The sequence below is a fragment of the Amblyomma mixtum genome, chromosome 9 (genome assembly GCF_055824585.1).
Source record: "Amblyomma mixtum isolate Tamu chromosome 9, ASM5582458v1, whole genome shotgun sequence".
NCBI classification, from domain to species: domain Eukaryota; kingdom Metazoa; phylum Arthropoda; class Arachnida; order Ixodida; family Ixodidae; genus Amblyomma; species Amblyomma mixtum.
The window spans coordinates 96,728,161-96,745,270 of record NC_143020.1 but is presented as its reverse complement, the minus strand read 5'-3'; the positions used below and the strand labels follow the sequence as shown (position 1 = coordinate 96,745,270).

At 45.6% G+C, this 17,110-nt stretch overlaps 2 protein-coding genes across 5 annotated transcripts in view; one reads left to right on the top strand and one right to left on the bottom strand.

The window, feature by feature from the left end:
- rdgA (retinal degeneration A) overlaps positions 1-17,110 on the bottom strand; it is a 282,782-nt gene that overhangs the window by 28,452 nt on the left and 237,220 nt on the right. For all 4 annotated transcript variants that reach the window (XR_016285668.1, XM_089560843.1, XM_089560845.1 and 1 more), the window contains exons 12-19: positions 10,243-10,313; positions 9,572-9,717; positions 7,793-7,911; positions 5,865-5,938; positions 5,023-5,128; positions 2,999-3,169; positions 1,491-1,513; positions 744-838 (exon numbers count right to left, since the gene is read on the bottom strand). Coding sequence is in view for 3 of the 4 variants with exons in the window: in XM_089560843.1 (XP_089416969.1) it covers positions 744-838; positions 1,491-1,513; positions 2,999-3,169; positions 5,023-5,128; positions 5,865-5,938; positions 7,793-7,911; positions 9,572-9,717; positions 10,243-10,313 (805 nt within the window). In the remaining variant the exon portion in view is untranslated. The remainder of the gene's footprint in view (positions 1-743; positions 839-1,490; positions 1,514-2,998; positions 3,170-5,022; positions 5,129-5,864; positions 5,939-7,792; positions 7,912-9,571; positions 9,718-10,242; positions 10,314-17,110) is intronic.
- Positions 11,277-15,659, top strand: LOC149330231 (uncharacterized). The gene is made up of 2 exons (XM_089560846.1): positions 11,277-12,939; positions 13,245-15,659. Exons 1-2 carry the CDS (start codon positions 12,064-12,066, stop codon positions 15,081-15,083), a joined length of 2,715 nt encoding a protein of 904 aa, XP_089416972.1. The 5' UTR covers positions 11,277-12,063; the 3' UTR covers positions 15,084-15,659.

The following is a 17,110-nucleotide window of genomic DNA, read 5'->3' as shown; positions in this document are numbered from 1 at the left end:
CTAGGGGCTATTACAGTAGAATCTCGATGATACGAACATGGTTCATATGAATTTCAGGAGGATACAAATATGTAAAATTCCCCGGCTGGAGTGCATTGTGTGCAATGGAGCAGAACTTTGGAGGCTCTGAGCATCTCCCACGTCACTACAGATGGTACGAACCCTTGAACTGTGACCACAACCTCGAACACTAAGCGCTGCCTGTACATCGCCACCACCGTGATCGCTACTGAGGCACTACGCATCGCAAACATGAGCGTAGGTGCGCAACTCGCACATGGTTGATAAAATGAGTGCGTGTGGGCGTACAACCCACATATCGCCAACGTTACAATTGGCAGCTGCGTTGTACACACTGCAAGTAGTGAGCTGTGGTAGTGCGGCCATAAATAAGTACTGTCAGACAAAAACAGATCTGCCTGAACGATTTCCCATGCTTCTGCATACTGATTTCATTTGTTTTCAATGATAAGAAATTCCAGATGACAAAAATATCTTGTCACCAATGACATTCATATGACTGAGATCCTACTGTATTATACAAGCTGCACTAACAACCTTTCCTACAGTGACTGTCAAATAAAACACATACCACTAAATGCTCATCAACTAAAGCTTGTACATGACATTCATTGTAATAGAGGAGAACAACCCTGAAGCGTATTGACTCAGAATAATGTTAAAGTACCTGATAAAACACTACAAGTACGAAAAAAAAAAAAACCTCCAGTGATGACACTCACCAAGACTTCGTAGTCGCTCCTTGTCGTAATGGTAATTCTCATAATCAGCCATGTTCAGTTTTCGGATGGCAATGGTCAGCTTTTCCAGTGGTAACCTAAGGGCAAGGTGACGACAGAGCACCACGAGATGTTTTGAAATGGCACTAACAACTCACAAACTTGACATTTGATCTCTCAAATGAGACGAAGGTACTGAAGCTTGCAATCAACCTCTTCAGGTTTGTGTCGCACAAAAATATTTGAAAGAAGTTTATGTTACAATACTGCAAAACTAAGTTATAGGACAGGGGTTCTCAAGCTGGGTACCGTGGTACCCTTTGGTTTCTTAGAGTGCTTTTCGGTTCTCCAAGCCCTGAAATTCATGCCTGCCTAAATGGCCACCTTCCCTCTGCCTAGTTTGATTTGGGAATAATAATACAATAATTGCTCACAGCAGGCTGGCTGTTTCATTAAAGAGCCAGTCATTATTAATTGAATTTGGCTGTTTTTCAAGGGCTTTGCAGCCATATGTGTTAGGCAAGAACAGATGGAATTTAGGACAGGTAGGTTTCCTCATCACTTTTTGAAAGACACTGGGGTTCCCAGAAGCAAAAAGATCGAGAACCCTTGATACAGGACGATTGGCAGTGCGATTAAAACCACATTACATCAGTAAAGCTTACAGAGTCTAAATATATATATTCAGATGTTTCACATTAACCCCATGCCATGAAGCAGCAGCACAACAATATGAAGAAGTAGACTTACTGGCTTGGCACTTGGTTGTGAATCTGAAAGAGGGTGTCAAAAGGGAAGGGAAAAAAAAAAACACAGAAAAGGATCAGACAGAAGCTTATAACATGGAAAAAGGCCATATCTGCAAGTGTCGATATGCAGGAATTACATAAATGATGCTGCCCTTGTCAATCTCATTTCAAAGCCGAATTTTCATTCTCAGAATCAATTCCACAAAAGGCGAGATGAAACCTTTGCACTGACACTGAATGCATCAAAATTGGTGAACCACTTCAGGCAGATTATTTTGAGGAGATTTGGATGAAGAATGCATCAGTTTGTAACATAGTGAACTGAAATAAACGTATTTGACTTGATGAGATTTGAAATTTCTAGCAATCAGTGATTCCAATCAACAGTGGACTCTGAGGAGTTCGTAGTTTACCAGTATGCATGGCTGTGCTTAGCTTCCGACATCCTCATCAGATGATCCTTGTTGTGTTACTCGTAGGCAATAGAGGAATTTTCGTTCCTCTACAAAGAGATTTATCCCTGCCTGAACATTTCCAGGCCTAATGAAACATGAATGCCTGTAGCCATGTAAATGCTCGGAGGAAGTGCGAAAACTAAAAAGAGCAGATCTTCACCACTGCTGTGTATTTCCAGGTATCTGTTACAGAAACCATCATCTCTCAAAAACTTCATAACAGGTTCAACAAATGTTCACGAGTGAAAAATGGCTGGTCTTGCTCCAAATCGTGAGTAATTTACTTTGGTTCTAACCGGGGGACAAGACATCCCGAGCACTTTAGCAGAAGAAATTGCTGCACTAAAACACTAGCACACAAAAACTTGGATAACAACACCTTTGCAAAAACTCTTGTCCCACTGCAAACAGTCCAGCGCACTAAAACATTCTTTTTTGCTGTTGTTGTGAGGTGTATAGCTTGATGTACATTTTGATGGCAAATTAAGTTTATATACTATATATATATATCGCAGACAAGACCAAAGTAAGCCTAATTTCCCCTGCACACGTATCTAATCTATCTAATTAAGCAAACAAGGGAAGGGGAATGAGGGGCTCGTTATAAATACGACAGAAGCCAACAGGCACAGAAACCAAGGAGCACAGGGGACTTTTCTTTTTTTTTTTTAATTTATTTGTTTGATTTGTGGTGGGGATCAATTTAGAATATTACTGAATATAACATCAGTAATATTCTAAATTGATCCCCACCACAAATCAAATAAATAAATTAAAAAAAAAAGAAAAGTCCCCTGTGCTCCTTGGTTTCTGTGCCTGTTGGCTTCTAATCTATGTAATGTAATATTTAATATGAAGTACAGAGTAATAATGTAGGCATCTAATTTAGCCCACCATATTTACTCAAATGTGCAGTGGCCCCAGTTCTAACGCGAGCGTTGATTTTGCACTCGCGTTACATCAGGGTAAACGTGGTATCTGCTGCCCCACAGCCGAATCCAAAGCCAAAGCCCAAGCCAAGCCAAAGCCGAAGCCAAGCCCCCCCCCCCCCTACCTTGGTCTTGGCGACCATGCAGGCCTTGTTGCGCATGCGAAGCTCGATTAGCGACGGCAGCAGGCGGCAGGGCTCCCCGTCCACTTGCACCGGGATGGTCTTGCTGGTCACCACACGGGCACTGCGGCACTGGCACAGACACGTGCCATGCCCACCCGCCTGGAGGAAAGGCTGCACACGGACAGAAGGAAGGCAGCGTTTCATCTCCACATACACACGGGAGGCGACTACCAGAAAGAGCAGTACACAAAAGAGTCGATGTTGTCCCATCTTCCGCCTCACTATGCCCACTGTGAGGCAAAGTCCTTTCCCATATCTCTGCTTTGTTTCTGATACAATTTGATTGCGGTATCACAAACACGATCGTCTCTTCTGTTCCTATGAGGAAAGCTAAGACAAGCTCATGTGCCAGCTAGTCACGACTTAGCCTCAAAACTTTTTTTCTCACCGTCAAATGTCGGCATGGTTTATGACAGCAGCCAAAAAGTATGCACCGCTCAGCAAGGGTAGTTTAGCCCCTTTTCTTTCTTTGTCAAAAGTTGGGGCCGACGTATAAATGAACGATTAGGGGAGCATCAATTTTTGATAAGGAACGAAAAAGGATCTAACTTACCCTTACACAGTGGCGCACGCCCTTTGGCTGTGTGTCATAATCTATGCCAACCTCTGACAAAAATTTTAAGGCTTTTTTCATGGGAAAAGAAGAGAAAGTTGTGTCTGTGATACCCTGATGGTTGGTTTATGGTTTATTAGGATTTAACGTCCCAAAGCGACTCAGGCTATGAGAGATGCCGTAGTGAAGGGCTCCGGAGATTTCGACCACCTGGGGTTCTTTAATGTGCACTGACATCGCACAGTACATGGGAGATTGATCATATTGTATCAGAAAGAAAGCAGATTTTTTTTGTCATGTGCTCAATGAGTGATATAGCAGATATGAAGATACAGTGAAAGTTCGTTAATTCGAGCCTCGATAATTCGAATTTTCGGATAATTCGAACTACACTACTTGGTCCGGCCAAGCTCCATAGAGATCTGTGTATAAAAAAGTCCGTTAATTCAAAAGCGAGTCAGTTTCGCTATGGATAATTCGAACTATGCGCTGCCGCGTTTGGGCGGCTTGGCACACAGCACGTGGCCAAAAAAGAAAAAAGCACTTCAGCATTGTCAGAGGCTGCGTACGTCCTAAACGGGGACAGAAGATGGAACCAGACAAAGCCGTGGACGAGTGGGTAAAGCCTAAATGGCACCATCACCGGCGTGGCGGCCGGTGGTGCCGGAAGGCAGGGAGGGGTTGGCGGCCGCGGTGGCGGCTGCCTAACCCTTTTTCCGTGCAACCTCCGGAACTCGCAACTAAATACTTGTTAATTCAAGCCCTGTTAATTCAGAAATACAGATAAGTACTGTCAGCGCGGTCCTAGCCAACGCCCATGAAAGGCTATGGCTTGGGACGGGCGCTGAAATTACATGCAAAAAACTTTTTTTTTTTCTTTGCGAGAGTCGTCTATCCTTCCACCCATATGTCGCCAAAGGAAGCACGCGGCCAGCTGGGATCATGACGCTGGCTTTTCGCATCGTTCGCTGCAAAAGGCATTTGCTGCTATCGCGCGCGTTCAAATGAGTGAGTGGTAGAGGCGTCCGCCCCAATTGACCATGGCCCGATAAGGCGAACATATACTGAAAACGAGGCTTGTGCAACAGGACAAGCACTCTGTCAAGTTCGCTTCCTCCCTTGCTAACGTCAAAAGGTAAGCCCACCATGATGTTATCGCTGCGCAGCATCTTGGCGCATTGCCAAGAAATGCGTTGTGGACGTGACGGTGCAAAACAGAGGGAAGCGTTAACGACTGACACTTCTTTTTTTAATTCTTAGACAAAAATTGGGGGTGGGTGGGATCATTATGCGAGTGGGTTCATTACGCGAGTAATATGCTGCAATGCAAATGGCTCTTGTCAGTTTTTTCGAGGCCCTCTTGACCAACACAAGTGATTCAAGCACAGCTGTACGCTGGTCACACACGTACCATTTGGTAGATGGTGAGGCCAATCACTTCAATGAGACCATCATCAGTCTGTGGCAACTCAAATGCAGTTCCCGGGTTTCCCCAAGGCCTCGTTCCACCGCCATAGCTGCAGCGAAAGATCCCAGGACACAGTTTTAGTAACTGCACGACGGTGCTTTGTCACAGCACACTGCTCTTCTAAAACAAAGCAGTGAAATATATGTGCTTTCTCTCAACTGCATAATCAGTAAACAAAATGACAGCACCATAAAAGCATACAAAAAATTCTCCACCACACTGCCTTATGTTCGATTTAAGGGCGTTAACCAAGGCAGCTTCAAGTGTTTGCATCGATGCACTATGCAAATGTGAAGACCAAATCCCAACTTCCACGGATGTTTCCTTTCCGGCTAAGACACAAGCAGCGCCATCTACCTCATGGATTTTGCACTACTATTGGGATTTACAGCCACCTTCATTATATCCGTTTGGTCAATACTGTTTTGGTCAATATACTGTTTTGGTCAATTTGGCCTTAATTGCAGACATACGTGTCCTTGACAAACGTTAGTAAGAGCTAATGCTCTTAAAATCTAAAAGCCACAGATGCTGGTTTGATCATTAAACATGTTGTATGAGTGTTAACCCTAACAAATACAGGAAGTATGTTCATAGTTGAGGTTTTAATGCAGTCTACTGCAGTAAATTTCTCACCTAGTTGAGCAGCCTAGGGCACATAAGTGCTTTACAAAAAGCCGCAAAATCTGAAGTGACAGACTACAACTCCCGACAAAAACAGAAACCACACTCTGTAGTTTTTGCGGCGTCTGCTGAACAGGAGAAAGGACAGAGCTTTACCTCACCTGGGAATGTTGAGGAAGAGAATGGAGTGCACCTTGTGTTCTCGCAACTTTCCCGTGTAATCTTGGCCATCACACTGTGAAGCAAGAGGGGAACAAAAGAAAGAAATTGGCCACTCACGTTCCCTCTAAGAGTTAAGCCTAAAAACGGAACGCTCTTTCTCCCCAGCACCAGCATCCATAGCAGATTGTAGAACCAGCAATGCTAAAAAGAATTCCCCGATATGCAAACATAATGGCATAATCAACTTTTACAAGCATTATTTAGTTTAGTTTTAGCTGCCTCACTACCAATGCGCTAGGATAAAAGGCTGGTGCTCTTTTGGCAGTAAAATCTGTTAAGTATATGCTTTCCTAAATGGAGAGAAACTATGTTCACAACCATTGATTAGACTGCCAAAGCATAAGCAAACACTGGGTATCTGGTTTGGTTTGGTTTATGTGGGTTTAACATCTCAAAGTGACTCGGGCTATGAGAGACGCCGTAGTGAAGGGCTCCGGATATTTCAACCACCTGGGGTCCTTTAACGTGCACTTACACTGCGCAGTACACGGGAACATTGGGTATCTATTCATCAAGTTGGTCTGACATCGTCATTGTGTCAATGCTGACTGGAACCCAGCAGAGTATAGACACAGATAGATGAGTTAACAAAAAAGTTTGTAGAGATTTGGTGGGCAGTGCCAGCAATGAAAGCTTTCCATGCTTAAAAAAAAAATAACCAAAAATAACCGAGCCATGTTGGTGCTTCCCAACTGACATGACCACAAAGACACCTTTTACAGCAACACAGTCTCAAATGTCCAACTCTGTCTAGTGTGATTACACAGCAACTGTCAGCCAATATCACAGTGAGTTAAAAGTCAAGTTTTTCAAAAACAGATGGTATACGCTTGCTGCTAAAAAGTGAAAAAAAAACTATGGCGTCAAAGAAGCGATTTCTGCTTTGCAAAGACAGCATCAATGCCACTGTTAAACCAGAGAGGTGCAAAAAAAATGTTTCAAGTAGCTCCAGTAGACATTTCTGATGGCCTTGTCCAGGAAGTGAAGAAACGAAAACTCACAGGAGAGTTACGAGAGCGTATAACGCGGACGTTTGAGCATTATACCGCGTGTTCCGTATTTATCTGTCCCTGTTACGAAAAATTCCGCTGCGCAATCTACTGAACTATATGGGCTCAAAACGCCGACTACAAGGTACCTTATGATGGTCTTTGTCTTTCGATAAGTAATTTAACATCTAAAATTGCCTGCATTTTCGGGAATCGGCGAAAAACTGCATTCAGCTGCGGCAGAACTTTTCGTCCAAGCGAGCAAAGAAGCCACTTTGACAGGTTGCGCCATCTGGCGAGCGGTGAGGCAACCAATGTCACGGCTTGTGGCTGGAATGCGCACCTCACGCGGTTTCTTGGGATGTGCGTGTCGTCTGCTCCTTGAAATTAACACCGCTCGCCAGATGGCGCAGTCTGTCAGACTGGCTTCTTTGCTCGCCTGGACGAAAAGTTCTGCCGCAGCCGAATGCAGTTTTTCGCCGATTCCTGAAAATGTAGGCAAGTTTAGATGTTAAATTACATATCAAAAGACGAAGATTATCATAAACTACCTTGTAGTCGGCATTTCAGCCCATACAGTCCAGTAGTTTGCAGAGGAGAATTTTTTCTAACACGGACAGATAAATACGGAATAGGCGGTAGTTCTAGCGTGAGAGCGAGGAACACTGCAGAAACATGCTGTACTAGTATTGGCCTGCAGCATCTTGGCACGTTGCCAAGTTCGCCAAGCGAGCCACTGCAGTTGCCACTCTAGTCAAAACATAATAAAGCCATTATGTTACTGGCACGCTGGCAAGATCTGCCATCAACGTCACAAAACTGAGAAATGAGCTAAGAGCTAATGCTCTAAAAATAAAAATCTAGGAACACCTGCTCACCTCCAGGGTGACATAGTTGCAGAGGTCCTTCCACTTGCGTTGAAGAAGATCCTTGCCTCCTGCCTGGCCGTAAAACATTTTGTTCTTTAGCCGGCTGTTGAACCGCTCGGGGTGAGCTTCTGCATTGCGACAAGACGGGGCGGGGGGGAATAAAAAAAGCACCGAAATAATTTAGCACGAGAGCGTGCGCTACTGCTACCACTGCTGAAATGTGCAAACCAAAACTTCTGCGAAGCTGTGGCAAGCAATGACTTCGAAAAGTATGAACCATAGACTACTTTCAACTAAGCGACAACTGAGCACTGGTCATCAGGATGAGATAGTCAACGAGCAGTTTTGAGTACGGTGGCCTGAGTCGGTGAGTGGCTGATCATCATCATCATCAGCCTGACTACGCCCACTGCAGGGCAAAAGCCTCTCCCATGTCTCTCCAATTAACCCTGTCTTTCGCCAGCCGCGGTCACCATATTCCAGCAAATTTCTTAATTTCATCCGCCCACCTGACTTTCTGCCGCCCCTGCTACGTTTGCCTTCTCTTGGAATCCACTCCGTTACCCTTAAAGGGATACTGAACCAAACTTTTGGAGCTGCTCTTTTGCATGTAAACAAAAGCTTGACTGCTAAAATAGATAAATATGACAAGCATTTTAGCGAAAAAGGCGGATAACATGCTTTTTTTCGCGATTTATTGCCGTATCGTTGCACCTGGTGGCCGCCTGTGGAAGCTGAGACTAGACGTCATAACACCCGCGCGCCCACCGTTCCCGCAGAAGCACGATTGCCATCGCTACTCGCGGCTTTTCTATGTCTGTCGTCTGCTCACGGCGTACACAGATACGTCAAAATGTTAATCGATGCTGTCTACATACCATAACCGTACGCACGCTTACGTCCGCTAAATGCAGCTACTTTGTCCGGACCTTGTGCCATTTCTAGCATTCTCGCTTTTAAAACAGAAGCCCGACGATGTTCACACTAGTGGCGCCATCTGGTGGTTAGGAGGGGAAGCATTGTTGTCAACAAACCGACACCCCTCTTAGCCTAAAGGGGGCAGAATCATCACTCTAAATAAAAAATAAAGCAAATTTATTACTCTTAAGTTTTCTTATGTGCAACAGCAGATGAAGCGAAAGACTGGTGGTCCATTTATGGCCAGTGAACGCACTGAAGAAGCCAGTAACAACGACGCAACCAGTCCGAAGCGAGGTTTCATGCATCGAAGGGCGCCGCCATATTTGTCGCTGCGGGAGGGTGCCATGACGTCACGCTTTCCACCTCGCGCCGACCGGGAGGGCTTGGCGCGCGCTCATGAAACATTGAAAATAAAACCATCCGCTGAAAAATATGCGCAGTGACGACTAGATTTCGGTGTAATCACATTCCGAGAATCTATATTCAGCCTTTTTGTTCAATTCTCAGATTTTGCTTCAGTATCCCTTTAAGGACCAGCGGTTATCTTGCCTTCGCATTACATGCCCTGCCCGAGCCCATTTCTTCCTCTTGATTTCGACTAGGATGTCACTAACCCGCGTTTGTTCCCTCACCCACTCCACCCACTCCGCCCACTTCCGTCCTCTTAACGTTACACCTATCATTTTTCTTCCCATAGCTCGCTGCGTTGTCCTTAACTTAAGCTGAACCCCCCTATATTAACAAAAAAAATTAAATAAAAATGTGCGAGCAATCATGTAAATACACTAGTGGTTGGACAAATGCACAAGGGACAGTGCGAACAAGAATAGCCTGTCATGCATCTAGCAAGAAAGGGCTTGAGCTCACCGCGTGCTTCGTGAAACTCCAAGGCAATGTGGGCGTCCACACCGATAGAGAAATAATTATTCACAACATTTAAAGGCACAATCTCTTTGCCTTCTTCGCACTGCGAGATGTCCACCTCTGGGTTTCTATTTACAATTAGGTCCCACCTGCAAGCAGAAAAAGTAGAAAAATATCATGAAAGAATATTAATGAAAAAATAAAAATTGCCCGCTAAGGCCAAGGTTTCAAAACCTGATTTAAGAGATGCGCTTTAGTTCGGCAGGTCAGGACAGGAGGTGAGCATTTTCACAATGCACCACATCCGTAACCGAGAGACGATGCATAACTAGGTCAGATTGCCGAAATCTCCCAATCTAACAAAAATGTTTACATTCCCCCTAATATAGTAAGCCACTGGGTATACTAGTGTTTGCTTCATGAAAAAAAAATTTCTTTTTGACAACATGTTTTCGGTTCTTGCCAACTTTGCAGCAATATAACTTTAAACATTTGAGTTTATTAAATATCCATAAACTTCAGAACATGCAACATTACGTGGGACAAAAGCATATGCAACACCGCTTAAAGGAAATTTATAACAGTATGAATGTTAGTTTACATGGTTACTAGAGCAATGAATACAAATTTTTCCACCTCTTTTGCCGAGCTACTATAAAAAGTGTACGACTTACCTGTCCAGCTGAACAATGTCTCCATTCTGAACATCTTGGAGTATCTTTGAGATAGGTTCATCCGTGTAGCCCTACCACAGAAAGAAGGCGATTTACAAATTTACAATTCAATAAAACTAAAATTCTTTCAAGGTAGCCATAAGCACAAATGCATTCTTGACTTGACAAGACAGTTTGAAACTCCAAGGGCTCAGCGTTCAGCAAGGTAAGCACATTGCAGTACAACACACACAAGAATGTTCAAAAGTGAACTCAAAAGAAAGTCTACTGAACGCAAACCAGTGGCAACAGAATGTAAACAAAAATTCTAACAGGACAGGCCTTACTATCCTCAGCTAATGCTTTTTCCAAAAGGATCAAACACAACAGAAAATCACGACAACGTCAACAAAATATTCTCATAAAAGTCATCCTCCCACTGAAAGAAGGGAGTAATAATTCATTAGCATTCACCCTAGTGTAGCCATGCAGCTTCAAAGAAAAGTTACGCAGCTTTCATAAAAACTTCACAGCTTAAAAAAAAAAAAATTCATCCTCGCTGGTGGATTGAACCAAGGAGCAAAGCCTTTCGGGGCAGTTGCACTACCAACAGAGCTAACTGAGCTAAGCTAAGCAGAAATAGCATCGGTCCAGTGAGTTCAGAGGAAGCCTTCCCCCTACTGGCTAATGATCTTCTTAAGAGGGCTCACCAGCTACAAGGCAACTCCGATTTGAACTTTTTCTGTCGATAGATGGCAGCACCTGAGTACCCCAAAAAGGAGGGAAGTTCTATTCCCCCTCCAGGTGTGTAAACTACACCGCGACACGAAAAAAAGTATTCGTTCTTCCGCGTACACAAAGTAGAGCCCAGAACTATCTGTAGGTATGCGGCCAAGGTTCCAGAGACCGAAGCACAAAAAAGTTGACCCCCCTCTCAAGCCATTGAGCACAGAAGGATGTGGGGGTCATACAATGGACCATTTCCCAGTAACCCACCAATTTAGCGTTTCTGGTTTGGGTCGCCTAAGCTTCCTTCAGTCTTTTCTGCAAAAATTCTTTTACAATGGTAAGGTGGGGTGACTGGTTTCGCCTGAGCAGACAGGTGTGGTCGGTTAAAATGGCTTGGTGCATCCGCAGGACATTACCCGGAAAAGGTTCCATTGTGTTGAACACCTATGTAGTCAGTCTCTAAATAAAAGGAAAGAAAGGAGCTCCTAGCACTGTAACGGACACGTGTCGTGTTCGTATCAGTGCCGCGCATCAGTGATTGCATCGCGCCGATGCGCAACAGTAATGCGCAGTAGGTTACAGCGTCCCGCTCGGCTCGCCCAGAACGCCGGCGCGCGTCCCGCTCGGCTTGCCCAGAACGCCGGCGCGCGTCCCGCTCGGCTTGCCCAGAACGCCGGCACGCGTCCCGCTCGGCTGGCCCAGAACGCCGGCAAGCGTCGTCCCTCCGGTACAGCGCTCTTGCTCGTGCCTATAAAAGCTGTGCCTTCAATAAACAGTGGTTCATTCTTGCACTGACCATGCTGCTGTAAGCGTCGTCCCTCCGGCTGGTTACAAGCACAAGGCTCATGGCTGGTCTTCTTCCCTTTCCCGCGTAGCCTTCTAGCTGCAGAAGGATGTCCTCGATTGTAGTGACAGCGTGCAGCTTACTTTGCCTAGTCTCGTACGAGCGTTCCCAGGGCCGGACACCCATCTTCCGCTTCTCAGCACCAACAAGGCTTGAGTTTGGCTTGTTCTGACGGTAGCCATCATCTTGTGGCACTTTTGTGCGCCATACTTTGTTCCCTGATTTGTCTCAAGGTGCTTGAATACCAGCAGGCAACAAGTCAGCAGAAAATGCCAGCAAAGAATTTCAGGTACGGGAAGCGTAAACGTGCAGGTGCACTGATTGCGAACACCAGAAAGAGGCAAGCTCGTGATAACGAACCTCCTACGTGCAAAACACACTATCCCCTCTATGGTGGCGACCTTGCCCACCCTGCTGAAGATTCTGCGTCCCCAGAAGTCAACGAGCACAACCCAAGGCCGGCAGACGTTGAAGCCCCCATCAAAGAATCCGAGGTGTCAGGAAGTGCCCTGTCATCTTCAGTGATGAGCACAACAGAGTCGTGCGACGAAGATATTGCTAATGGAGGTCCCGCGATCACCACCGTAAAGAGCGGCAGTGCAAATGCTGGAATTCAAGGGCGGCGCATTGTTAGCCTTCAGTACCTGTTGACCAGCTTGCAAAAGACCGCCCTCCATGTTCCCTTCAACTGCACTTTGGCGGATATGGACTGTGTGTCTGAAAGAAAGCAAGGTCTACGAAGCACGTTGACTCTTGTATGCAGGATGTGCCGAAGGAAGGATGTCATCCACACAGACCCGCCATCTGATGCGCAAGCTTCCAGCGGCTGCGGCGATATAAACACATCAGCGGTGTGTGGAATAATGTCAATTGGCTGTGGCTTCTCAAACCTTAACGAACTGCTTGCGTCTATGAACATCCCAAGAATGTCATCGGACACTTACACGAAAATAGAGGACGACGTTGGCAACATTATCAATCAAGCCGCCTGGGAGGAAATGAAAACAGCGGGCGCAGAGGAGGCAAGGCTGGCAAGAGAATGCGGCGACATTGACAGTGACGGTACACCCACGATAGCAGTCATCGCAGATGGTGCGTGGTCAAAGAGATCCTACAGGAACAAATATGACGCTCCGTCAGGCGTGGTGAGTGCACGAATTTATTTAGTTGCCATAGCGGTAAAAAGCGCTGCATTTTGTACTTGAAATATTTCACACTTGTTCTTTCGGCTAATTGGGGAGGTATGGAAAAGATCCGCGCTTTCATAACCTAGCTGCATGTACACGGGGCTATGTACCGTTGTGATCGAAAGGCATCAAACTGCTTAGAGGTAGTTTTAAAGTAGCACTTGAATAGCAGGCATGATAAGCTGAAATACCTATATGTTCGAGCGATTAGCAGTGCAGCCAGTAGGGCAGCTTCTTGACTAATATTGGTCTTACTCTTTCAGGCTGCTATCGTTGGTCACAGAACTGGAAAGGTCCTGTACCTTGGCGTGAAAAACAAGATATGCGCAATGTGTGGCCGGACTCCACAAGGTGCCACCCCGAAACAGCATCAGTGCCACAAGAACTGGCAGGGAAGCTCAACAAGCATGGAGCAAGCTATTGTGGTGGAAGGCTTCAAGAAAAGCGTTGAGCTACATGGCATCAAATATACAAAACTTATTGCTGATGGCGATTCCAGCACTTACAGATCTATCGTAGCAGCAGCACCGTATGGCAACCAGCGGGTTGAAAAAATTGAGTGCAGGAACCACCTACTTCGAAACTATGCAGCAAAAATAAGAGAGATCGCTCAGAAGAAGCGGCTAGAAAAAATTCCTCCTAAATTAAAGAACTCTATTCTCCAAGCAGCTGTTCGCCTACGGCATGGAGTTGCAACAGCAATAAAAGTTAGAAGCTCTGAAGAGGCATCGTTTTCTGAAAAAATAGACCGTCTTGCTCATGACATAAAGAACGGCCCAAATCATGTGTTCGGAGACCACGCTAACTGCGCTGATTACTTCTGTTCCGGAAGCAAAGCGGGAGAAGAAAATATATTTCCTGAAATAGTTCAAAAAGGCATCTTTGAAGAAATTTGTGTTGCCATGAGCAGAGTGGTTGCAAACACGGCGAGCCTAATAATGGACGTCGATAACAATGCTGCCGAACATTACAACTCCATTGTGGCGAAATTTGTAGGAGGAAAGAGGATAAACTATTGTTTGAAAAGATCCTACGAGACAAGGTGTTTTGCAGCCTCCTTATCGCTCAACTGCCGAGGAACATACCACGAAAAAATCGCGCGCAGGATTTCGGGAGGGCAGCTTGGAGGATGCACAGAATCATTTGTGAAGGCGATAGTTTCTAGGAGGAATTCAAAGCGAAAGCTACCGAAAAAGAAGATACCAACCACTTCACGCTGCAAGCGCAGAGAAAAGGAGCGACATACTGGTGCCGATGCTGATTACGGCTTACCAGACATGGAGCCCGGTGCTTTTCAATCTACTTCCGACACCTTCCTGAAATCGCTTTCGCTATCAGCAACCAACATCGAAGACCTGCAGCGAGCAACGTCGAAGCAGAGTGGATGCACTCTGTGGAAACAAGAAAGGCGAAAGAGATTGACAGCATCATTGTTTGGTGCTATTTGTAAAATGAAACCAACGACGGGATGTGGGCGGACAGTTGGCGACATCCTGTACAAGGAAATAACTTCCGAAGCGATTCGGTATGGAAAAGACCACGAGTGCTTAGCACTCAAGCAAATCGAAAATGAGTGCAACGTCGTGGTGAAGGAGTGCGGCCTGTTTGTTGACCAGGAGAACCCCTTTCTTGGCGCTTCCCCGGACGGACTCATTGGGGAGGACGTTCTTGTTGAAGTCAAGTGTCCTTACTCAGCGAGGGACCTTACTCCACTAGAAGGAGTTCGCGCCAAAAAAATAGTCTGCTGTGAGGAAAACAAGAGCGGGAGATTGCAGCTGAAGACAAAAAGTAATTACTGGTACCAAGTGCAAGGACAGCTGAATATTGCTCGCCGTAAAAAGTGCTTGTTTGTGCTGTGGACCAAAAAAGGCATCAGCACTGAAGCGATTTCCAGGAATCAATCGTTTTGGGAGGACGAGATGTTGCCGCGGCTCAAAAAATTTTATATGTACTGCTTGCTGCCTGAGCTCGTGGACCCAAGGAGGAGCCGTGGCCTTCCAATTCGTGAGCCTGATTACATTCTCGAAGCACAAAAGGCTCGCTCGCTCAAGCGACCTTTGAAGGAAACGTCGGAAAATGACGATAGCCAAGAAACCGCCTAGAACACCCATTCTGGCTACAGCGTGTGTTTCGCTTTTCCTTCTTTCACTGTGTCCCGCGCGACACACACGAACTGCGTTCACTGTGCAGCTGACGCAAGCCATCCTGCGCTACAGTATAGGTGCCGTCGGACGATGACGCGTTTCATCCACAGATGAACGGCCACATGCAGCGCTTGAACAAAACCATTGCAGACGAGCTCGGCATGCATGCCGACGCAGAACACAAGGCCTGGGATGTCTTCCTTCCGTACGTCATGTTCGTCTACTACAGCGCACTTATTGAGACCAGTACTATGTGACACATTTTAGGCTCATTTACGGCAAAAAGTAACCACAACGCTGGACGCCATGCTGCCAAACGTCACCAATGAGGACATACTTGACGTCACCGCCTGCTTGCAGCGTGCAGAAGCTCTACGAGTTGCCCGGCTACGCATTACAGACCAAGAGCGAACGTACGCCCAACGCTGCAATCTCCGCCGTCTCCACGCACAATACAAGCCAGGTGACCGTGTGTGGGTGGAGACGCCTATTCTACGGCAGCCCAATAAAGAGCTTGTTTCAGTACCACGTTAATCTGCTCGTCTGTGTTTTCACGGCATTTTCACCACCTCGTGAAAATATTTAAATTATAACAGATTTACTTGCTTTGATACCTCCTTCCCTGCTTATAATTCCACAAAGAAATAAATCAGAGTTAGAGAAAACTGAAGAGGACGGGAAGTGTGGCTCGCAAAAGCACCGAGAGCGTCCTGCAGCTATGCATGGTGGCCGGACGCAAACTTTGTCATTGCATAAGCGAGTTCTTGCTTAGCCCTGTTTACATGAACCAATAACGTCAGGTTGAGTCGGGCTGCGCAAGGTCAACCCAACTCGACCAACGCGTGTTGTTAGTGGCTATTTAATGGCAGTGTTGTCAGTAACGCGTTACAAGTAACGGCGTTACCGGCAACGCGTTACTTTTTTCGGTAACATAGTAACGTACTTGTTACCATTTCGAAATTGTTACGGGTAACGTACTTACGTTAACATTTTTCGGTAATTAGAGCTGTCATGTTACTGGTTACTTCTTAATTCAATTGTCCCTCTCCGCCTCTCTTTCAGAAAAAAAAAAACGCCAAAAATAGTATTGCAAATAAACAAAATCTACCGGTGTTCTTGACGACCCTTGTTGCGGCTCGCATGCATGCCAAAAAAAACCTGCCCTTGACGACGCACTCAACTAAAAAAAAGCACGAACACGCAGTCACAAACTTGTCTTCGCCCCCAAACCACTCACACACACATCTCTCTAAAGAGTGGACGCATGCCAAGCCACCAATGAACCATTTGCAGAAATCTGTAAGTCAGTGTCTCGTTCCCAGGTGACACTCTCGCATTCTTTGTGGAAGAAGTTCCCTCTTCTGAGAAAACTCAGGAATGTCGCCAGTTTACTTCAAGATGGCCCTAAGAGAGCCGTGGAAAGAGTACAATGGTACAGCACACAAAAGGGGATCGCAGTCAACCAGCTGTTTCTATCTGCAACTCCGGCTACGTTTCTCGTTATTGAGCTCCTAAGCGAGCGAAGCTGACCTTGAACACCTTGACGTAAACACTCGCATTTTTGCGATAATTACGAAGGTTCAAGTAAAAAAAAAATTTTTATGTGCGCAAATATATTTTTTCAGGAACTATGACATTTACATTTCTTTGTTGCTACACAATTTCCGCGTAATTTCGTAAGCAGAAGCACACCAGAATTACTGTAAATTTGCTCAGTTCAGCTATGTTTTCTTTGTGAAGTTGGAATTATATGAGGTATGAGCTTTATAAAACTGTTATCTTGAGTTCTTACAGCAAAGACGCACTGATTAAAATTTATGGCCATGGAGTGACGGCAAAGTAACGTGCGATACTTTTTTTCGGTAACGGTAACGCGTTCCTTTTTTTTAGTGTAGCGAGTAATTGAAAAGCGCGACAGAAAATGTCGCGCTTTTCAATTGGTGGCAACGGTCGTGACGTCACAGTGCGCGAATTTCAAACCGGGC